The 19,347-nt window shown below is 45.2% G+C and overlaps 1 protein-coding gene across 1 annotated transcript in view; it reads left to right on the top strand.

Annotated features, from left to right (window-relative positions):
* LOC144590866 (poly(A) polymerase type 3-like) overlaps positions 1 to 4,721 on the top strand; it is a 51,601-nt gene extending 46,880 nt beyond the window's left edge. Inside the window, exon 23 of the mRNA XM_078395249.1 lies at positions 229 to 4,721. Within this exon, the coding sequence (XP_078251375.1) occupies positions 229 to 324 (96 nt within the window). The 3' untranslated portion in view covers positions 325 to 4,721. The remainder of the gene's footprint in view (positions 1 to 228) is intronic.
* The last annotated feature ends 14,626 nt before the right edge of the window (positions 4,722 to 19,347 follow it).

The following is a 19,347-nucleotide window of genomic DNA, read 5'->3' as shown; positions in this document are numbered from 1 at the left end:
TTGTTCTGGTCGTGGTGCATATGACAATTAAACACTTATGAGATAGCATCATTAGGTTACTTGATCATTTTAATAAAAACTGTAGAATAGAACTGGTCATGTGATCAATATCAAATACTTCCAAATTTATGTTTTTGTACGTGGTAGTTAATTTGAACCCTACATGTGTTGATCTTACTCGCAACACTCTTGCATTGAAGCATAATGTCATTTCCTTTTTGCACACAGGAACCAATGAGCACAGAACTTTCTGATGTTTCCTCCCTTCCTGTAAACCCTGTTCCAGTAGTTAAAAACTCAATAAAGCTGAGGCTGAACCGGTAGAACTGCTACCACTCCTGGGGCCATAGAACACAAAGAGGAGAAGGACATGCGTGCACGCGTACAAAAATAAACATCGATGGGAAGAGTCATCTGTTTGCTGGCTGCAGATTCCTCCATGGAAACATTTTTAAAAGTTCTTTGGACAAAGGTGATGGTGGTATATGGTGAAATTGGACGATAAAGGCTGTAGATTTTTTTTTAAACATGTCCTAAAAGACTTGATCATTGTCGAATCTGGAGTCTGGTAGAACTCGACCAGTGATAAGGATGCACTGCGGACTGACTGGTCATGCAGCGAATGCATCTTGGCGGAGTACTGCTGGTGTGTTGGCAACAGTTATGTTAGTTGAAACAGTTTTTTCCAAGAACCATTCTCCCTCCCGTTACCTTTGCTCTTAAAACTGCCTGCAATTGTGAAAAGATTTTTTAAAATGTTTTTGTTGACCAATTGTTCAGTCATACGGGCATTATTTGTGAATTTAGGTTAGTGATGGTATTGGGGGAGATTTGGTAAGGAAGGACCCTTGTACTGGGACATACCATTATTGATTTCAGGGCACTAATCTACTTTGATTCAATTGATTCTTTCAAACAGCAAAGTGAAATCAGCACTCAGTTCCTGGTGTCTCTTACAACCTGGAAAGGGGACAGGAGCTGCTGCTTTTCCTTGGTTGCTTCCATTGTTTGTCTGTTGATTTTTGATGGGTTAGATATTCATTTGACTTCTATTTTTGTGCCGCTGTCAGGAATAGGTTGTCTCAAAACCAAGTTCAAGTTGGTTTGTTTGCGACTGGTAGGTGTCATGTTAAGATACTGAACATTTCCATTTTGAAGCTGGTTTCCTATCATACCTAAAAGGTAGGATTTGAGATCTACTACCACTAGGATGAGTCACTGCTTGACCAAACGTTATATCACTTCCCTGTCAAATTGCAATCCAGTGTAAAACTCATCCATATTTGACATTGATTGAGCTCATCTATATTTGACATTGAAACTCTTGGGTGAAAATTTCCTGCTTGTAAAAAGTAGACTTTGTGCTTCTGCATGGTACATTGTTCAGCAAATTGCATGGCCCTTATGCATCCATGAAGCATGCCAAAATAGGTTTAGAATTCACCTTGTTCAGCGAGGAATCTGCTACAGTTGTTTGCTTTGACACATGTGACCATGGACAGTTCCATTAAATCTCGCCAGTGAGCTACAATTCTTTTCCTTGCAAGTACCGTTAGAAATGTTATTTTAAAGCCAAAAACGTTCTTCTTTGGATCAGTACAAAGAAAACACTTTTTCTAGTTTGTCCTCAAGTTTATCAGTTATAAATCCTTCAAGACTTGGTATGATGGAATGAATGTACTTCAGGCATGTGGTGTCCAGTAAACAGAAGTCCTTGAAACCATTCAAACTTCCAATTTTCATCATGTCACATAACTACATGAAGGGAAAACCCCTTTTACATGATGAGAGGTATTATGTCAACATTGAGATATATATATATATATATGTGGCAGCATGTCAAGAAAACGGGTTCTTCCTCAAATTTAATGCATCAGGAAAGACTGGTAATGATGCTACTAGCACCATTAAGTTTTATATTGGTGACTCTGGCTAGCACTTATAGAAGAAAGTTATAGGAGAGGTAGTTCTGAGAGCCAGTCACCCATGGATCTTTTTTTAAATTGTAAAATAGAGCATGAGATTCAAGTTTTGCCATGCTGGAATTTGAGCTGTTTAATATGAGCAGGTTGTTGGCTCAATCCACAACTAATTCACTCATTGTCAACCTGGGCACATCATCTGTGAATGTGAGCTTTGTGACATTATTTATGGTTCTCCATCGTAAGACTCCGGTGCTCAAGTTTTTAATGAGATGATGGAGGGTTTCCTCCATGCATTGAATCCTTTGTATTTTCATTGACTTGGAATGCTTTAAAATATTTTTCATCAGTTTATTGAAAGCAAGAGTGGAAGAGTTGCAATATTGTAAACGTTCGAGAAGTGCTTTTGGAAGTACTAACATTTTACAGTTTTAATTTTTTAATTTGATAAGTATGTGGACCACCCTTCTCACACTGTGTCCCCGCTCGACACAGACTCCAAGAGTGACTGAGCCTTAACTGTTAGCTGAAAAGGTAACACATTTGCAAATGCCATTTAAACTTGAAGTGTGGACAAGCTGAATTGAAACTTCATTGTCTCAATGCTAGATATACACGCATGCTTTTCTCTCTTGGTTTCTGATCCTTGTACAGGTCTCCCTTTGTGAAATGGTTGACTCACTCTGACAGAGTTGAATTGTGCATCTTTCTAAAATATTTATGGAAGGCTCAATTGCCTATGCTCCAAATTTATTCCTTTTTAGGTCTGTCCCAAGTTTTTTAAACTTTGGATGTGCTGTCATTAACATAGGTTTAACAAACCATCAGGTAATCTACTAAAATGTAATGTTTTGTAAAGTATTCCATGTTTTTCTATGCATGGTGGCACTGCAAAATGTTTTGTTTGAGGGTGGTGGGGTAAGAAAGCTATGTCGAATGAAAGGAGCTATTAGAATTTTTGTGGTGCTTGGCCAATGCAGCATCTGGCTGCACAATGATGATAAAAGCAGTTCTGGTTTTGCTCTTGCAGATAGCTGGCCACTGAATTGTGATTTTTTTTTTCCCCTCCCTGACAGCAGACCTGCTTTTGAATTGGAGTTTCCAAAAGCTTTCTTGCAGTGTGCTGGACGCCACAGTGCGTTTTGTGGTGGACCAGAGAGTTTCAAAACTGATTATTAGGAATTAAAAATAATTGAGAATGTAAGTAAATGGGTTAGGGAAGTGTTTTCTGAATTGAAAGCCTGCATTGGCCATTGTTGATAAAAAAAAGACACAATTAAACACATTTCATGCTGTGGAGAATAAATGCAGCCGATTCTGCCTTCAGTGCATTGGGGGAGGGGAGAAAAACATGGGTAGCATGGTCTTTACCTGCCAAGGAGCTACCCCAGCTAGTTGCATGTCTGTAGTAGGAGGAGTTACCCAATGAATTGTATGTAGGGAGTGATGAGATGAATGCTGATTAACTAAGAAAGTGCTTGCATTGTAGACTATTGTATATTGTCATGTCTGAGGAGTTCTGTTGGTCATTTACAAAAGGCCAATTTCAGGTTTTCGAGGAGTCCTTGATTAACACCATCATGGATCCAGTCTTAATTTTATTATGAATATGCTAAGAAATCGGATGGAGAAGAATAATTGATGCGCAGATTGTAGCAGGGGTAAATTTTTGGCGTATATCCAGCGCGCCATTGGAGCTGTGATATGAGATGCACTAATGTAAGTGTGCATTATGAGCAGCTGTCTGCAGGGCTAAGGAATGCCAAGGTTCATACTGGCAAGGGTGCATGGCATTTATACCAGGCTGATATACCCTTTCCGTGAATGGATTGCAAACCTTTCAGCTTACTCCCTATTTGGGTGCAATTGCAATAAACTGAACGCATTCTGTTTCTTCCAAACAGCCCCACCACCACCACCACTGCCCATGTGGAAAGCAACTTTAGCCTTTATTCCATACATTCCTAGTAAATAAAATCATGCAGGTTACATACATACACCCATCCTGGTTGACCAGAACATTAACCCAACTTTAGACTTTCATTCAGTGACCAGGTGACAAGTTTAACTTGGCCACTTTAACATGGCAGCAGCTTACAAGTTGCTTGATGTGAGGTATAATATCTGCTTGAGGCTTTCCTGAGTGTTCTGTTTTCAGTCTGTTTAAGCCATCTCTATTTAAAAACTTTAACTGCGTTACCTTTTTGAATGCTATTGTCAGCTAAGCAGCTGGTTTCATTACTAAACTGCATGAACAGGTAGTTATAAAAAAAAAACCAACCCAACATTAACTGCAGACTAAGATTCTTTAAACCAGCGGTTTTTATTTTAAACTTTTTTTTCCTTGAGAATGAAACGGTGCTGTGTTGACCGGTTCTCATTTAGCAGGGTGAATGATAACTGGCTTTTACAGAATTTAAAAAAACACAACTCATTTCAACAGTCATTCATTTTGGGAATTAATGTTTCTGTCCATCTGCCTGAATGTGAAGTAAAGCTGTCGCAGGTTGTGATTGAGTGGGCTATTTGTGGACAAGCAAGAAATCAAAAAGCTTTCATGTGAATGCACCTCGTGTTCTGCCAAAAAGAGTGCTAAAACTATTTTTTTTCGTTGTTGGTGAACTTGTCATAGTTTTTCCTTCCTCACAGTTTTAACTGTTGCTTTCGCAAGCTGTACTCTGCGGCTCACAGATGGAGTTCTGTTTTTTTTCATAGTGTCTGTACACTAGTAATTTTCAGAAGCTATTTTGTATAGAGATGTATTTCTTCATTTAAAATAAATAAAAATGCAGCACAAAATTAAGTGACGTGTGAATTCTTTGAACGACATGCATCCAGATTTTAGCTTGGCTCCAGCCTTAATCAGGGCTCAGTTAAGAGTCTGAAAGATGTGGGTTTGAGCCTTTATTCCAAATGCTTGTGCAAAGATAGACACACAAAAATAGATGCTGCCTAACCCGCTGAGTTACTCCAGCATTTTGCGTCTATCCAAAGTATCCTACGAGCCTTTCTCAGCTGCATGTTTACTTGTCCTGCCTTTAGAAATCTGTGGATGGTGATGGTGGCTGCAAGTTAATTATCCCACTAACTTCAAGGATATTGTTCTAAGAGTTCATCAAGAGAGTGTCATGGGTGGGCTCCGTGGTCTTTAATTTGCTCATCCATGACCTTCCTTCCATAGTGAAGGGCGACACGGTGGCGCAGCAGTAGAGTTGCTGCCTTACAGCAAATGCAGCGCCGGAGACTCGGGTTCGATCCTGATTACGGGCGCTGTCTGTACGGAATTTGTACGTTCTCCCCGTGACCTGCGTGGGTTTTCTCCAATATCTTCGGTTTCCTCCCACACTCCAAAGACGTACAGGTATGTAGGTTCATTGACTGGGTAAATGTAAAGAAAAATGGTCCCTAGTGTTAATGTGCGGGGATCGCTGGGCCGAAGGGCCTGTTTCCGCGCTGTATCTCTAAATCTAAAATCTAAGATTGCACAGTGTTCCATTCCACTGCATGTCCTTGGACAATAAAGCAGCTTGTGCGCAGCAAAACCCTGGCAACATTTAAACGTCAGCTTGTGTGCTAAAACCCTCACCTTTATTTACCCATTTAACACACTCCTGGCCTGCCTAGTTCTGCCTTGTGTAAACTGCAGGTCAACCAAAACCCGGCTGCCCATGTCTGTGAACACTGACATTCGGCGACTTTCAGTTAAGCGTCGGCACGATTTCAGAATTTGTTCTTTCCGTGTCCTTGTCCCTTCCGATAACTATATTGGAAAATGTTTTATACTATTATGTGAAAATCAAAGTGAAATGATAGTATGTTTGGGTTTTAACTGTTGCTTTCGCAAGCTGTTCTCTGCGGCTCACGGATGGAGTTCTGTTTCTTTCATAGTGTGTGTGTGTACACTATAATTTTCAGAAGCTATTTTGTATAGAGATGTATTTCTTCATTTAAAATGAGTCGGAATAATGTCCAATGGTTCAAAGGACCTGTTCAATGACACAAGTTTCTATGGCATCAGTTTTACTGTGGTGTCCCTTACCAGCTGTAGTCTGAAGGTACTAGTTATTGTATCTGTTTTAAATAACCTTTTATTAAATAGTTTGAAGTTACTAGCGACAGGTAGAAATTAAAGAACCTTTTGGTGACATGTGGGGATTTTTTTTCTTGCAGAAATATTGTAGATATAACTTTTTTTGGTTTGACTATTCCACTCATTTCATTTTGTAGCTGGCACAAAAGACATCAAAATACTATCTACTACATTTCAAAACAACTCAATTTAATCTGGAATTCTCTGCCTCAGAAGGTAGTGGAGGCCAGTTCTCTGAATGCATTCAAGAGAGAGCTAGATAGAGCTCTTAAGGATAGCGGAGTCGGGGTATGGGGAGAAGGCAGGAATGGGGTACTGATTGAGAATGATCAGCCATGATCACATTGAATGGTGGTGCTGGCTCGAAGGGCCGAATGCCGTACTCCTGCACCTATTGTCTATTGTTTACTTTATTATCACATGCACCTGAACAATACAGTTCTCGGCACTGCAGTGCCTCAGCTCCTTAGACAAACTCCAGCATCCACAATGGGGTGGAGGTGAATGGGACACTACCCTAGCTTATGGAAGGACCATTCATAAACTTGGTTGGAGGGGAAGAAGCTGTTCCTGAGTCTGATTCACGTGTTTTCAAGCTTCAGTCCCTTCTACTGGACAGGGTCGGGGAGAAGGAATGACGGGCAGGACTAGTTTAGAGATACAGCACGGGAACATGCCCCTTGCCCCACCGAGTCCACGCTGCCCAGCGAACCCCAAACTTCTACGCGCACTAGGGACAATTTACTCTTGTACCAATTATACAACGCCAATTAATCTACAAACCTGTACATCTTTGGAGTGTTAGAGGAAACCAAAGATCTGCGAAAACCCACAGACAAACCACGTACAAACTCTGTACAGACAGCACCCGTAGTCAGGATCAATCCCGGGTCTCTGGCGCTGTAAGGCAGCAACTGTGCCACCATGCCCGAGTCTCCAGCGCTGCATTAGCTGTAAGGCAGCAACTCTACTGCTGCGCCACCGTGCCGCCCTTCACTATGGAAGGAAGGTCATGGATGAGTAAATTTGACTATGTTGCCTCCTTGTGTGAGGTAGTGTGACTTGTAGATGGTGTAAGAAAATAATTGCAGATGCTGGTACAAATCGAAGGTATTTATTCACAAAATGCTGGTGTCACTCAGCAGGTCAGGCAGCATCTCAGGAGAGAAGGGATGTAGATGGAGTCAATGGTGGGAAGTCTGGCCTGTGATAGACCACTATATCTACAGCTCTCTGCAATTTCTTCCGGTCTTGAGGAGAGGCTTTTCCAAAACCAAGCTGTGATGCAATCCAATAGTATGCTTTCTATGAAGCATCTGTAGACGTTTGTAAGTCACTGGAGACATGCCAAATGACCTCAGTCTCCTTGGGAAATAGAGGCATCAGTGTGTCTTAGCTGTCACATCAATGTGGATTGTGCAGATCATTAACTGTGCCCCTAATCATGGGTTAATAGATTAAATTGCCTGTAGTAAATTGCCCCCAATAGGTGTGTGAGTAGTGAAATCTGGGGTGGGGGAAGAATTTGGAACTTGGAGGGAGTATGGGATTAATGTCACATGAGCTTATTTTAGTGATACAGAGTAGAAAAGAGCCCTTTAGGCCATTGAGTCCACGCCGCCCTGGGTCTCTGGTGCTGTGCCACTGTGCTGCGTGAAGCCCACTCTTTGCATAATATTTGCCCTGAAGAAAGCGCAAAGTGCTGGAGTATCTCAGCAGGTCAGGTCGCATTTCTGGAGGAAATAGATGATGTTTCTGGGCGGGATGCTTCTTCAGACTGAATGTAGTGGAGATGGGGAGAAAGCCTGGGGCAGGACAAAGCCTGGTGAGTGATAGGTGGTTACTGGTGAGGGGTTTTGTTTGCCCAGATGGGTGGGCAAAGGCCAGAGATCCTTTATCAGGGATCTGTGGACACCCATTCACCACAAATGGGTGTCCTGGTTGGTCTTGTTGTTCCATGGTCTTGAACTAAAGTCCTTGCCCAGTTCAAAAGGGCAATTAAGATCTGTGGATGTCACATCCGACTACACCAATGGTACTTTATTGTCACACGTACAGTGAAATTATTTCTTGCATACAAGTATTTGCTATGATAGCAAGTATTCTAAGCCCATCTTAGATTCAGTATATGTGTTCAGGAATAGCACACTGAGACAGTGTACAAGAGTTGCCAGGCTTTGCGCCATTTTCAGGTCCCAGTTGCAAGTGCAGAGTTTCTTAACCTGGTCACGAAGACCCGTTGTCATGTCGTTGCAGGGTCGGCCTGGCCAAGTGTGGCCTTTGGTGACCTCCACAATTGCAGGTATTTATTCACAAAATGCTGGAGTAACTCAACAGGTCAGGCAGCATCTCAGGAGAGAAGAAATGGGTGACGTTTCAGGTCGAGACCCTTCTTCAGACTGATGTCAGGGGGGCGGGACAAAGGAAGGATATAGGTGGAGACAGGAAGATAGAGGGAGATCTGGGAAGGAGGAGGGGAAGAGAGGGACAGAGGAACTATCTAAAGTTGGAGAAGTCGATGTTCATACCACTGGGCTGCAAGCTGCCCAGGCGAAATATGAGGTGCTGCTCCTTCAATTTCCAGTGGGCCTCACTATGGCACTGGAGGAGGCCCATGACAGAAAGGTCATACTGGGAATGGGAGGGGGAGTTGAAGTGCTGGGCCACCGGGAGATCAGTTTGGCCAATGTGGACCGAGCGCAGGTGTTGAGCGGAGCGATTGCCGAGCCTGCGCTTGGTCTCGCCGATGTAAGTTGACATCTGGTCCGCCGACTCTCTCGCTGCTCCATCATTGCAGGAACAGTCTGGTCCGTGCGTTCGGCATTTTGGAGCCCCGGGCAGCTATAGGGAAGAGTAGAAGATACATGTCCCTTAGAGATGCTAATTAAATCATTTGTTTGATTTATTGACAATTATATAGTTCCATGCTCGCCTGCACTTTAATTTCAGAAGGCTTTTAATAAACTAGATCCAAATGGCAAGGTAGCTTGGTAGGATTTGAACTCGTCTCTCTAAATCAAGCTCCCTTAAAATAAAAATTCACCTCAGAAATAAATCCAAAGATTCTGGGAGTGGATTTCTGAGGTCCATGAGGCAAGGACATGTTAATTGATGTATTTTTAGCAAAACTGAAGGAGAGTGCAGCAGAGCTGATTACACAACCCGTTCCAAATCTAACAGACGTCTCTCTCACTAAACCTCAGATGTTACATTAGCTTTTGATCTACATTAGGATTGAGTCTTGTGGTGCCCATTTCTCCTTTATAAAACATCAGCCTGGTGGTATGGACTTTGCAACAGTTGTATAGGGCCCTGGTGAGACTACATCTAGAATATTGTGTACAGTTTTGGTCTAATTTGAGGAAGGACATCCTTGTAATTGAGGCAGTGCAGCAGTGTTGGTTCACGAGATTGATCCCCGGAATGGCGGGACTGTCATATGAGACAAGATTGAAAAGACTAGGGTTGTATTCATTGGAATTTAGAAGGATGAGAGGGGATCTTATCGAAACATAAGATTATTAAGGGGTTGGACACGTTAGAGGCAGGAAACATGTTCCCAATGTTGGAGTCCAGAACCAGGGGCCACAGTTTAAGAATAAGGGGTAGGCCATTTAGAACAGAGACGAGGGAAAAACTTTTTCAGTCAGAGTTGTAAATCTGTGGAATTCTCTGCCTCAGAAGGCAGTGGAGGCCAATTCTCTGAATGCATTCAAGAGAGAGCTAGATAGAGCTCTTAAGGATAGCGGAGTCAGGGGGTATGGGGAGATGGCAGGAACGGGGTACTGATTGAGAATAATCAGCCATGATCACATTGAATGGTGGTGATGGCTCGAAGGGCCGAATGGCCTACTCCTGCACCTATTGTCTATTGTCTATCTTAGAGACATATCAAATTATAAAAGGACTGGACAATCTAGATGCAGGAAAATGTTTCCTGGGGGAGTCCAGAACCAGGGGCCACAGTCCAAGAATAAAGGGGAGGCCATTTAAAACGACGGTGAGAAAAAACTTTTTCACCCAGAGAGTTGTGCATTTGTGGAATTTTCTGCCAGAGAGGGCAGTGGAGGCCAAATCACTGGAGGAATGTAAGAGAGTTAGATAGAGCTCTGGGGGCTAGTGGAATCAAGGGATATGGGGAGAAGGCAGGCACAGGTTACTGATTGTGGATGCACAGGTTACTGATTGTGGATGATCACTATGAATGGCTTTGCTGGCTCGAAGGGCCAAATGGCCTCCTCCTGCACCTATCATATATATACAGCCGGAAACAGGCCTTTTCCGCCCTCCAAGTCCGTGCCGCCCAGCGATCCCCATACATTAACACTATCCTACACCCACTAGGGACAATTTTTACATTTACCCAGCCAATTAACCTACATACCTGTACGTCTTTGGAGTGTGGGAGGAAACCGAAGATCTCGGAGAAAACCCACGCAGGTCACGGGGAGAACGTACAAACTCCTTACAGTGCAGCACCCGTAGTCAGGATCGAACCTGAGTCTCCGGCGCTGCATTCGCTGTAAAGCAGCAACTCTACCGCTGCGCTACCGTGCCGCCTATTTTCTATGGAAGCCCGCAATAGCCCTGGTTCCCTCCACCCCCTCTGTCCCACCGCCCTTCTTCACCACCACTGGACAGATACATAGATAGGAAAGATTTGGAGGGATATACAATACAATACAATATATCTTGATTGTCATTGTACAGGGGTACAACGAGATTGGGAATGCGCCTCCCATACGATGCAATCAATTAATTAGCTAGTCAGTATTAATTATTAATTTAAACAACCCAACGAAACAAATTGTAACAGTTTTAAAACAGAATAAAGTGCAAGTCTGAAGAAGGGTCTCGACCCGAAACGTCACCCATTCCTTCTCTCCCGAGATGCTGCCTGACCTGCTGAGTTACTCCAGCATTTTGTGAATAAAGTGCAAGTAGGTCTGTGCCGGTTCACTGTGCGATGTGACCATCCGGCTCAGCGGGGCCGGTTCATGGCAGCTATTCAAGGCGGTTCAATGCGCCTAACGCAATGTAGATGGGGCTTCTGGGCGGGCACGGGCAAGTTGGGCTGAAGGGCCTGTTTGCTGTACGACTCTCTTGACTCTAATAGATCGTTAACTAGACAACGGAGCACGCCTCAACCCCCCCTTCGTGGCTCCAGTAGGTAAAATGAGCACTGAGTGAAGTGGCCCCTCTGGCAGAATCTGGTGCGGCTTTGATCTCCTCAGACCGACAAGCCCTCTGAGACATGGCAGACTGTTCTAATTTAAAGAGCCTCGGTCCACCCCTGCCCCCCTCCCCGCCCCCGCTTCTCCACCACCACCAAATTGTCAGAGCGGCAAACTATATCTGCTACAAGCAAACTGCTTTTTATTAACAGCTCTGTGACTGCCAGAGGTCTTGTCCTGTGGGAGGAGATGTTACGAGAATTCTTGCCCCGCGGTGTTTTGCCTTGTCTGATCGGGACATTAAAAAATGAGATCCATCTGTTTGACTGAAGGTTCATGGTCAGAATCTCATCACATGGCACCCGGAACGGAGAGCGTTCTTACCTTACATTAAAAAGTCTTCGTTTGTTTCAAACCAATTTCCTTGATGGTGATCTGATGTGATAAGGACCAGCTCAAAGCATTGTTATTTAGAGCTGGCGTCCTTTGTGATCATGTAGGAAGGAAGGGACTGCAGATGCTGGGTTATACCAAAGATAAGACACTGAAGAAGGGTTTCGAACCGAAACGTCACCTACTCCTTTTCTCCAGAGATGCTGCCTGACCCACTGAGCTATTCCAGCACTTTGTGTCGTCCTTTATAATCATAATCACCCTGACACTTAAACTTTATTCCGAGATTCTGAGAAACACGCGAAATAGCTCAAGTCCTGACAACACTTCATGGTTTGCAGCAGTTTCTTTTATTTGAAAGGTGAAGAAGCCCCATATCCAAAAGTTACTTTGAAATTAGATAAATAAGAGTCCAAGCGTCCACAGAAATGGGCCCTTCGGCCCTTCGAATTCATACCAACCGTCAAAAGACGTTCATTTAACTCTAGAGTAGCAGCAGCAAGCCCGGGTTCGATCCCGACTGCGGGTGCTGCCTGTACGGAGTTTGTACGTTCTCCCCGTGACTGCTTGGGTTTTCTCCAGATGCTCTGGTTTCCTCCCACACTCCTAAGATGTACATGTTTGTAGGTTAATTGTTGGCTTCCATTTACCTAAGATAAGACACACACAAAAAAAGCTGGAGTCACTCAGTGGGAGGGGCAGCATCTCTGGAAAGGAATAGGTGACGTTTCGGTGTCGAGGCCCTTCTTTCACACACACTCACTGCCCCACTCACCCACCCTGCTGAACACTGGGTGGAGAGGAACAGAAAGACAAATGTCCGTGGACTGAGTTAATTAAAGTTAGTGAGGGTAGGAGATTGTTCTTGGTTAAATAATGTCACCTGGATAACCCTCTGAGTTTCACTGCACAAGCCCACAATTAAAGAGCATCTGTTTTTTATCTGAAATACCCAGTACCAGACATGAGGCAGGAATGTGATCTGTTGCTAAACATGCACGCTAAAAACATTCTTCATCTGTCGAAGCATGCAGTGTATAAATACAACGTGAATCTCCCATCGATTGGGCAACGTGTTTGAGTTTTGCACGTCTCTTTGTTCGTGCACTTGTGTTTGTGGCTGCTCGTGCACGTGTGCAAATTTGTTCATATGAGTGTGGTTGTGCAAGAGACTGTGTGTGTGTGCGTGTGTATGTAGGCTGCCCAGGCCCCCAGCTGAAAATGCTTTGCACTTGTCTTGCACGCAATTAAAGTCTTCGCTCGGCATCTTCGATCATCTGTTTGCTGAAGATTGTTCCAAGTTGGAATGACTACTAAAATCCTCCTCCACTTTGCACATCGTTCCTCAGTTTTTCCTGCTGCTATAGCAAGCTGGACAGGTATCCAATACGTCACCCATTCCTTCTCTCCTGAGATGCTGCCTGACCCGCTGAGTTACTCCAGCATTTTGTGAATAAATACCAGCATTTTGTGAATAAATACCAGCATTTTGTGAATAGATACCTTCGATTTGTACCAGCATCTGAAGTTATTTTCCTACACAACCTAACCAGTGTGAAGAAGGGTCTCGACCCGAAACGTCGCCCATTCCTTCTCTCCTGAGATGCTGCCTGACCCGCTGAGTTACTCCAGCATTTTGTGAATAAATACCACCATTTTGTGATACCTTCGATTTGTACCAGTGTCTGAAGTTATTTTCCTGCACAACCTAATCAAAAAACAGCTGCGATTATTGGGTCATACAGCACGGATAAGGGCCCTTCAGCCCAGCCTGCCCACACCGACCAAGATGCCCCATCTACACTAGTCCTACCTGCTGTGCTTGGCCCATATCCCTCTCAACCTTTCCGATCCATGTACCTGTCCAAATGTCTTTTAAGTAGAAATGGAACTGCAGGTGCTGGCTTATACTGCAGAGAGACACAAAGTGCTGGAGTAACTCAGCGGGTCAGGCAACAACTCTGGAGAAAAAGGATGGGTGGGACCCTTCTTCAGACTTAGAGTCAGGGGAGAGGGAACCAAGAGATATCAAAAGGCACATAGAACAAATGAATGAAAGATATGCAAAAAGATAGATCAAAGCCAGCAACCATGATCAAGGAATGGTGGAGCCCACAATGGTCCATTGTTGGCCGTGGGACATGTGATAATGAACAATACCCTCCAGAGTTCTTGTCTGACCCGCTGAGTTACTCCAGCGCACTGTACCTACCTTCAAATGTCTATTGAATGGTGTTATAGTCCCTGCCTCATCTACCTCCACTGGTAGTTCATTCCATTTACCCACCACCCTCTGAATGAAAAACGTTGTCCCTCAGATTCCTTTTAAATCTTTCCCCTCTCACCTGAAACCTATGACATCTGGTTCTTGATACCCCCCCCCCCCCCCCCTAAACCTGTGCTGGATAACTGTATTCATTCAAAATCAGGGTTATTGAGCCAAAGAAAGACAGAAAGTGCACAGGTACATAACCCCTGGTACGTACCAATCTGTCAATCTCCGCCTTTGTGGCAATGAATTCCACCTTAGTTGGCTTCTGTAAATTGCCCCGAGTGTGTTGGATGCGAAAGTGAGATAACACAGAACTAACGTTGACAACTGATCGATGGTTTAGTTAAGAGATACAGCGCGGAAACAGACCACTTTCGGCCCTCCGGGTCCGAGCCAACCTGCGATCCCCGCTATCGTGGATCAACACTATCCCGCACCCACTGGGGCCAATTTTTACATTTACCAGGCCCATTAACCTACGTACCTCTTTGGAGTGTGGGGGAAACTGAAGATCTCGGAGAAAACCCACGCAGGTCACGGGGAGAGCGTACAAACTCCGTACAGACAGCACCCGGAGTCGGGATCGAACCCGGGTCTCTGGCGCTGCATTCACTGTAAGGCAGCAATTCTACCGCTGCGCCACCATATTAATCTGGTTGGCATGGACTTGGTGGGCTGACCGGCCTATTTTTGCTATGTATCTCTAAAATTCACACCCTTGTGGCATGCTCAATGCATCAATATTTATTGAGGAGTTTGTCTGGTTCGGGAAGTGAATCTTTGGATTCTTTGCCACCAAATTCTTTGCCACAGAAGATAGAGATGGATAGATTCTTGATTAGTCAGAGGTTATAGAAACGTAGAAAAATAGGTGCAGGAGTAGGCCATTCGGCCCTTCGAGCCAGCACTGCCATTCAATATGATCATGTCTGATCATCTAAAATCAGTACCCCGTTCCTGCTTTTTCCCCATATCCCTTGATTCCTTTAGCCCGAAGAGCTAAATCTAACGCTCTCTTGAAATCATTCAGTGAATTGGCCTCCACTGCCTTCTGTGGCAGAGAATTCCACAGATTCGCAACTCTCTGGGTGAAGAAGTTTTTCCTCATCTCAGTCCTAAATGGCCGACCCCTTATTCTTAAACTGTGACCCCAGGTTCTGGACTCTCCCAACATCGGGAACATTTTTCCTGCATCTAGCCTGTCCAATACTTTTAAGAATTTTATATGTTTCAATAAGATCCCCTCTAACCCTTCCAAATTCCAGTGAATACAAGCCCAGTCGATGAGGTTATGGGTAGAAGGCAGGAGAATGGGGTTAGGAGGGAGAGATAGATCAACCATGATTGAATGGTGGAGTAGACTTTTAGTTTAGTTTAGTTTAGAGATTACAGCGTGGAAACAGGCCCTTCGGCCCACCGGGTCCGCGCCGAGCAGCGATCCCTGCTATCGTGGCTCAACAGGGTACTGATTGTGAATGGTCAGCCATGATCACATTGAATGGCGGTGCTGGCTCGATAGGCCGAATGGTCTCCTCCTGCACCTATTGTCTATTGTCTAACACTATCCTACACCCACTAGGGACAATTTACATTGATACCAAGTCAACTAACCTACAAACCTGTACGTCTTTGGAGTTGATGGGCCGAATGGCCTAATCCTACTCGCATCACTTATGAAGTTTTGGTTCTTCACTGAGGCAGAGCTAACGGTGTAAGTTGTGTAATAAAATAACTGCAGATGCTGGTACAAATCGAAGGTATTTATTCACAACATGCTGGAGTAACTCAGCAGGTCAGGCAGCATCTCAGGAGAGAAGGAATGGGTGAGGTTTCGGGTCGAGACCCTTCTTCAGACTGATGTCAGGGGGGCGGGACAAAGGAAGGATATAGGTGGAGACAGGAAGATAGAGGGAGATCTGGGAAGGAGGAGGGGAAGGGAGGGACAGAGGAACTATCTAAAGTTGGAGAAGTCGACGTTCATACCACTGGGCTGCAAGCTGCCCAGGCGAAATAATTGGTGCTGTTCCTCCAATTTCCGGTGGGCCTCACTATGGCACTGGAGAAGGCCCATGACAGAAAGGTCAGACTGGGAATGGGAGGGGGAGTTGAAGTGCTCGGCCACTGGGAGATCAGTTTGGTCAATGTGGACCGAGCGCAGGTGTTGAGCGAAGCGATCGCCGAACCTGCGCTTGGTTTCGCCAATGTAAATAAGTTGACATCTATACCCACTAGGGACAATTTACATTGATACCAAATCAATTAATCTACAAACCTGTAAGTTGTTTGGTTGTTTATGTCCTGGGGTTTCTTCCTTGACGTTTCCCCTATCCCCGGGTTCACTGGGCTGCCAGGAGTGGAGGAAGGCTGTAATATCATCTTCACAGCATTCCCGTGGTTAATGGCACTGGCCCGGATTCATGGCCATTCCCGTGTCTGTCGTTTAGCACAAGAGGCACCTTTTACAAAACGCCGGCCAGGCCAAACTTGGCACAGTGTGAAATAGGACACAAAGTGCTGGGTGGAGTAAGTCAGCGGGACGGGCAGTATATCTGGAGAACGTGGATAGCAGACGTTTCAGATCGAGACACTTGGCATATTGTGTGCAATTCTGGGCAGCACACTATAGGAAGGATGTGATAATGTTGGTGGGATGGCGGCACAGAGGCACAACGGTGGAGTTGCTGCCTTACAGCGCCTGAGACCCGCCACGATCTGTCTCTGCCCCCAGGGTCATCTGGCACAACTGACCCCTGCATGAACCTTCTTTGCACTTTACCTTGTTTCCTCTTTTTTTACCCCCTTTGTTGTTTTCGTTTTCGCCGCGATTTATTTATTTATTTTACAGCATCGATATGGAAGTGGCATTCTTAATCCCATTGTACTTGTACAACGACAATAAAGATATTGTATTGTTAGATTCTGACGAGTTTGTACGTTCTCCCCGTGACCGTGTGGGTTCTCTCCGAGATCTTTGGTTTCCTCCCACACTCCAAAGACGTACGGGTTTGTAGGTTAATTGCCTTGGGATGAATGTAAAATTGTCCCTAGCGTGTGTAGGGTAGTGCTAAAGTGTGGGGATCACTGGTCGATGTGGACTCGGTGGGCCGCAGGGCCTGTTTCCACGCTGACTCTCTAAACTAAACTAAGATTCACCAGGATCTTGTGTAGGAAGGAACTAAAGATGTTGGTTTATCCCCTCCTCCTCACCCCACCCCTCTACTTTCTGTCTGAAGAAGGATTCCGACCCAAAACATTTCCTGCCCCATTTCTCCAGAGATGCTGCCTGACCCGCTGAGTTACTCCAGCAACTTTGTGTCCATCTTCACCAGGACCTTGCCCGGATAGGAAGACTTTAATTATGAAGAGAAACTGTTGGGTAAGTTGGGCTGAAGGACCTGTTTCCATATGTACTTGTATCAGTCTATGACTCAATCTTTCCCCCTCTTATCTTAAACCTGCTTCTTCATTCCCAGGCTCTGGGCAAGAGACTCTGTGCATCAACCCGTTCGGTTCCTCTCATGATTTTGTACACCTCTATAAGGTCACCCCTCATCCTGCTGCGCTCCATGGAATAGAGACCCAGCCGACTCAACCCTCTCCCTGTAGCTCAGGTCCCTCCCGATGTCCGTAGGGAAAGAAGGAGAATATTACGGGAGTGGATCATAGAAACATAGAAATGTAGGTGCAGGAGTAGGCCATTCGGCCCTTCGAGCCATTCAATATGATCCAAAATCCGTGCCCCCGTTCCTGCTTTCTCCCCATATGCCTTGATTCCGTTAGCCCGAAGAGCTAAATCTAACGCTCTCAACAGGGGGTCGGTCATGCCAGGGGAACAGCTGGCTTCCATTACCGGCCCCTCGTACTTCACAACAATGCGATTTCTTAAGTAATATCTTCGTGGGAAGATAAGTGTTCCCAGCCCAGGTTTGGGGGTAAGATGCTGATCACTGTGTGCTGTTTGTGTAACTGGATTCATGTGAAGGCACCAGCAATCCTCAGAAGCTTCAAAGGCATTGCAGGAACCTGACATGTGCCAGCAATCTTGCTTGCTGTGATGGTCAAATTAATTTACTCCAGTCTTCTTTGTTCTCTCACAAGTCTTTAGTGGAAACAGATGCTTTGGTTATCAGGGCAGCCATTGGAGTGAATGAACCTGCTTCATTACTCAACAAAATACCAAGCAACTTAGCTGCTGGAGGATCACCCAGATCCCTCCTCGCTCACCCCTTGAGCATTAGTGGAAGGGGAGCACTCACTCAAGGTATCTCCTGAATGCTAACCGGATCTTATAGAAACATATAAAATTCTTAGAGGATTGGGCAGGCTAGATGCAGGAGAAAAATTTTCCCCATGTTGGGGGAGTCCAGAACCAGAGGTCACAGTTTAAGAATAAGGGGGAGGTCATTTAGGACTGAGATGAGAGAAAACTTTTTCGCCCAGAGAGTTGTGAATCTGTGGAATTCTCTGCCACAGAAGGCAGTGGAGGTCAATTCACTGGAGGATTTCAAGAGAGTTAGATTTAGCTCATAGGGCTAACAGAATCAGGGGATATGGGGAAAAAAGCAGGAACAGGGTACTGATTTTAGATGATCAGCCATGATCATATTGAATGGCGGTGCTGGTTCGAAAGGCCGAATGGCCTACTCCTGCACCTATTGTCTATGTTTCTACGTATCTATAATGAGGCTGCTTTCCCACCGATGGCGATTTGAAAGGAGGTGCCACTGGTGACAGAGGCTCAGGACTCTGTTCCTCCGACGTGCAGGAATGTCGGAACAGGAGTCAGCCGCACAAGAGCTGGTCCACCAAGGAGAGGTCTTAGCCAAAGGCAGTCCATGGAGAAGGCGGTAACTTCAGGCATCTGTCTCTTATCTCCAGTGTAGTTACAGACCTGCCGGCACAGTGGTGCAGCAGGTAGAGCTGCTGCCTCGCTGTTCCTGGGAACAAGGGCCCCTGGAAAACATAGGTAGACACAAAATGTTGGAGTAACTCAGCGGGACAGGCAGCATCTCTGGAGAGAAGGAACGGGTGACTTTTTGGGTCAGACTGATGTCGGGGGGAGTACATGAACAAATCAACATGTGAGCAAGCTCTTTGGCAAGTTAAACTAATCTCCTCAGCCTCCATGACCTCCATTCCCCTCCATTGCCTGTGTTCACAGGTCAATGTCCCTGTCCAAAAGCCTCTTAAACACCACTATCGTATCTAGTATGGTAGCTGCAACAGTACCTGCAAATGGTACCTGCATCGCGGAGAGGCACGGTGGCGCAGCGGTAGAGTTGCTGCTTTACTGCACTGGAGACCCGGGTTCGATCCTGACTACGGGTGCTGTCCGTATGGAGTTTGTACGTTCTCCCCGTGACCTGCGTGGGTTTTCTCCGGGCACCCTGATTTCCTCCCACACTCCAAAGACCTACAGGTTTGTAGGTTAATTGGCTTTGGTTAAAAAGCGATTGTAAATTGTCCCCAGTGTGTGTAGGATAGTGCTAGTGTATG

Source organism: Rhinoraja longicauda, unplaced genomic scaffold, assembly GCF_053455715.1.
Source record: "Rhinoraja longicauda isolate Sanriku21f unplaced genomic scaffold, sRhiLon1.1 Scf000366, whole genome shotgun sequence".
NCBI lineage: Eukaryota > Metazoa > Chordata > Chondrichthyes > Rajiformes > Arhynchobatidae > Rhinoraja > Rhinoraja longicauda.
Note: the sequence above shows the minus strand (reverse complement) of the source record. Positions and strands in the feature narration are given on the sequence as shown.